At 42.2% G+C, this 3,927-nt stretch overlaps 1 protein-coding gene across 1 annotated transcript; it reads right to left on the bottom strand.

The window, feature by feature from the left end:
* Positions 1-2,320: 2,320 nt before the first annotated feature.
* On the bottom strand, positions 2,321-3,427 carry LOC123158511 (BTB/POZ and MATH domain-containing protein 2-like). Its single transcript, XM_044576467.1, has one exon. The coding sequence runs from the start codon at positions 3,425-3,427 to the stop codon at positions 2,321-2,323; it is 1,107 nt and encodes a 368-aa protein (XP_044432402.1).
* Between the last annotated feature and the right edge of the window lie 500 nt (positions 3,428-3,927).

Raw genomic sequence — 3,927 nt, 5'->3', positions numbered from 1 at the left:
TCTTGGTCAACCAACATCTTTACTTCATGTCCCACCTTGGTTTCTTGAAAGCCACAATGAACTCTTCATTTCCCTTCATTGCTTCAAGAAAGATATCACCAAAGATTCTTTCATGACCATATCAAGTTTGACTATGAATATCATATTGGTCATCATTTTCTCTCTAAAAACTCCATCATAATCTCTTGAGAGGCACAATGAATTCTTCACTCTAGTTGCTTGCTTCAAGACTTGATCAACCGAAAACCCAACACATGAGCTTACCATGATCTTGTCTTGAAACCATAACTTGAATTATTCTATTTGATTGTACTCTCAAGCTCTTGATCCTTAAAAGCCCACATATGTCTATCTTTGAGATCCTCTAACGAACTCCACCTTGAATATATTTGGTTAGACATTAAAATCAATCTTGATGGCTTCAACATAAATCCCCAAAGACCAACTTGAAAACTCACTGGATATGGGGCCTCGAGTGCCAAAACCTAGGTCCCGTGTGCACGGGGGTCATGGACCCCGTGTGCACGGTGTATCCAGAGAGTTGACACTTGACCCCATGCGCACGGGGGTCAGGAGGCCCGTGCGCATGGTGTATCCAAAGAGGGATACCATGAGGACTTCTTCGAATATTTTTATGGCATTCTTCCCACATAAATCCAACAAGCTTCATGCATCACTATGGGACATTTCTTCATATAGGATTCAATGCTTTTGATGCTCCATAGGAATTTGTCAATTAGTACGAATACTTAGAGCAAACATATCTTCATATATATGGACTTTATCCTTGATTCCATCTAATATCCTTGATGCACCATCTATGGACAATCCCTTCAAATACATTTCAATGAAAACATTAGTCCATAGAGATTGTCATTAATCACCAAAACCACACTTAGGGGCTACATGCCCTTTCAACATGCTTTGATAAACAAATTTGCAATGTTACAAAAAATCTAAATAAAAATATATGATATTGTATAAGATAAAAGTTTGCTTGGTGTTTAGAAAGAAATTTTCCATTGTCCAAAACAAAACAAATTTGCCATGGTCCAAGCAATGATTTTGCCATGGTCCAAACAATAAATTTTCCATGGTCTCAAAGGAAGTTTGACATTGTCTAAAAAAAGCAATTTGCCAAGGGCCATAAAGTGAATTTGCCATGTAAAATGTTTTAACAACTTTGCCTTATATAAAATGTTTTTGTGCATGGCAAGAATTTTATTACTAATATGGTCAAAACTATATTGTGTGACATGGCAAAAGCTAAAAAGACTTTTGCCTTGGTCCAAAAATAAAATGGGCGATGGTCTACAATGTAAATTTGCCATGGTGAGATAACGAAAACAATACACCGTGCAAAAAAGAAATTTGCCATTGTCAAATAAATAGAGTTGCCATTGTCATAAAAAAGTAATTTTTGATAGTCAAAACAAATATACTTGTCACGGCAAGGCCGCGGTGGTAGGACGCATCTTCATCTGGCCTGGTGCCAGCGCCCAGCATCCTCACATCGGTAGGCGTACCATCAGTAGAGAGGCCCCGACCCCTTCTGCACCGTGGTTCACTACCACACGCGGTGGAGCTGACAGTAGCAGTGGCGAACCAAGTAGAAGAGCGAGATGAAGCTGGTCATGTCACAACACAATTAGTGGCAACACAGATGCGGGATGGCAATGATTGGATCATGCGAGAGAATAAGGGGAATGGGATGGAAGGGTTGGTCAGATTGATGGCTAGACAACACCTGCGTAGGTTTGTAGGGTAAAAATTTAGAAACATATGACCTTTTTTTGGGCGGGGGGGGGGGGGGGGGGGGAGGGGGGGTTGTGGAAAAACTCGCCACATGATAGTGGTAAACTTGCGACCCGTGCAAGTCAAAGCTGATGTAGCACGAATAGGATCGCGAGTGGCACACTTAGCAAACTTTTAGGACCCAAATTTGAATTTTCATTATACTATCACTTACGTGACACCCCTCGAATTGTTTTAGAAATTGTGGTGTATTTTACTTTATAATGTACAATTTTTGGATCAATCAATGAATTTCTTGCAGTTTCTGTTTTCTAACGATGCACTACAATCCACAATAGATGTGGTCTTGGTAGCCAATGGCTCACTACTTTGAAAAATGAAATGAGCACTACTTTGGAATGGTAAATGTGATGCTCATCAATAGACAAAAGCATCTAATTGGATACTGTTGGTATAGCATATGTAGAACTTACAATTTTCCAAAACAAATAGACAAAATAATGATCTCAGGTTGCTATGGCATCAAGTGAAGTAACTACTCGGAGAATTTATCTAGAGTGAACATCTAAAATTTTCGAGCCTTGGATGCCTTCTCCCACATCTCGGCAAAGATAGTAGGGCATTCTCTTTTTAGTTGTTGATACCCTTTACTTGCAACCACACCATCCACAGTACTCAAGGAGTTGATAAATTTAATGCAAGCATCTTTGAGGATGCTGCAATTGTACTGGACGGCCAGAACAAATGTTGTCGCCAGAGTCTCTTGATCAAACCTCTGGCAAAGTTTTCTCTCGCACATTGACTTCATACTTTTCATGTCATATTTATCTGCAGCCACAAGTAAATGCCCGAGCATTTCTTCGTACCCACCAGCATTGAGGTCCTTCATCGGAGGCAACGAGTCGGTGTAGATGAAGTGGAGCAGTCCTCTAAAGACACCGGGCTGCATATCTTCAATGTTTTTGACGTGCCTATGCTCGATCCTCTTCGGCCCGTAGAACTCCGCCCAGAAGACCGGCGACCGCATCGCGAGGATGATCTCGTGAGCATGGAATACCTCATTTTGGACCTTGAAACACACGTCAGCTCCCTTTGTAGATCCCAACAATTTACTAAGGTTAGCAACCAATTCGGATGGCGGCACTTGGATGTCACCGACCAACCCAGCTTCCACCTCCTTGGCATCCTTTAATGTGATAATAGTAAGGTTACATGCGACGATGATTGAGTTGTCCAAAATGTATGATGAGCCTTCGATCTCCCACTTCTTCTTGAATGCGACAAAACCCCATGCCTCGAGTTTGTCATTGCGAGTGTCGAACACCACAGGAGGTCCGTCGCTGAAGTTTGCGAAGTTGGAAGGCAACACCGGCGGCTGTATTGCTTGATTGACCAGCATCAGATTGTATATCGCCCTCACCTCAATGTTCTTGGTCTTGAGCTGGAGAAAAACTGACACGTAGTCTTTGTTATCCTCGTTGTAGCCGTCGGGGTAGAAGCGGATGCACCATTCATGGCCGCCAACAGTGAAGTTAGCGGACTGGATGCAGTTGCCGACATCGAAACCCCGATGAAGGTCGTACCTGTCGATTTTGAAGGAGTGTGTACCATGCACAGTCTCTGGGACGCAGACTGATGCTGTCAGCATCGGTGTGTTCTGGGGCGTGGCCATGATGGTTTGTGAGTGCAAAAACTAACCAGGAGCAGTGAAGAAGCTGAAATGGCGACTAGGTGATTCGGGAGGTGCGAAAGGGCGGAGAGGTGAGGGTAGCAGAGAGTGGTAGCACGGTAAGGCAGGACAACAAGGCTTTGATGATTTGGGATATTCTCAAGCTTCTTATTTTTGATTTGGACACGTTCATACCTCCTTCGACTATGTGAACATCTATATATAGTGGCAGCGGAATGGAGCCATTAAATCCCCACTTAATGCACGACAAATCTATTTTTTTAATGTCTATATTGCAACGTCTATTTTCTAGCCGTTATTATCTAACATTTTTTTAAATGTTCATATCTCAGCACTCTATTCTCCAACGTTTATATCTCACCGACTAATCTTCAACGTCTCTATTCAACAACGGCTATATTCTTACCACTCTATTCTCCAACGTTTATATCTCACCGACTAATCTCCAACGTCTCTATTCAACAACGGCTATATTCTTAGCA

Source organism: Triticum aestivum, chromosome 7B (genome assembly GCF_018294505.1).
Source record: "Triticum aestivum cultivar Chinese Spring chromosome 7B, IWGSC CS RefSeq v2.1, whole genome shotgun sequence".
NCBI classification, from domain to species: domain Eukaryota; kingdom Viridiplantae; phylum Streptophyta; class Magnoliopsida; order Poales; family Poaceae; genus Triticum; species Triticum aestivum.
This window is presented reverse-complemented; position numbering and strand designations above follow the sequence as displayed.

Coding starts and splice junctions, on each gene's coding strand:
- LOC123158511 (XM_044576467.1), bottom strand. CDS start 3,427: ATGGCCACGCCCCAGAACACACCGATGCTGACAGCATCAGTCTGCGTC.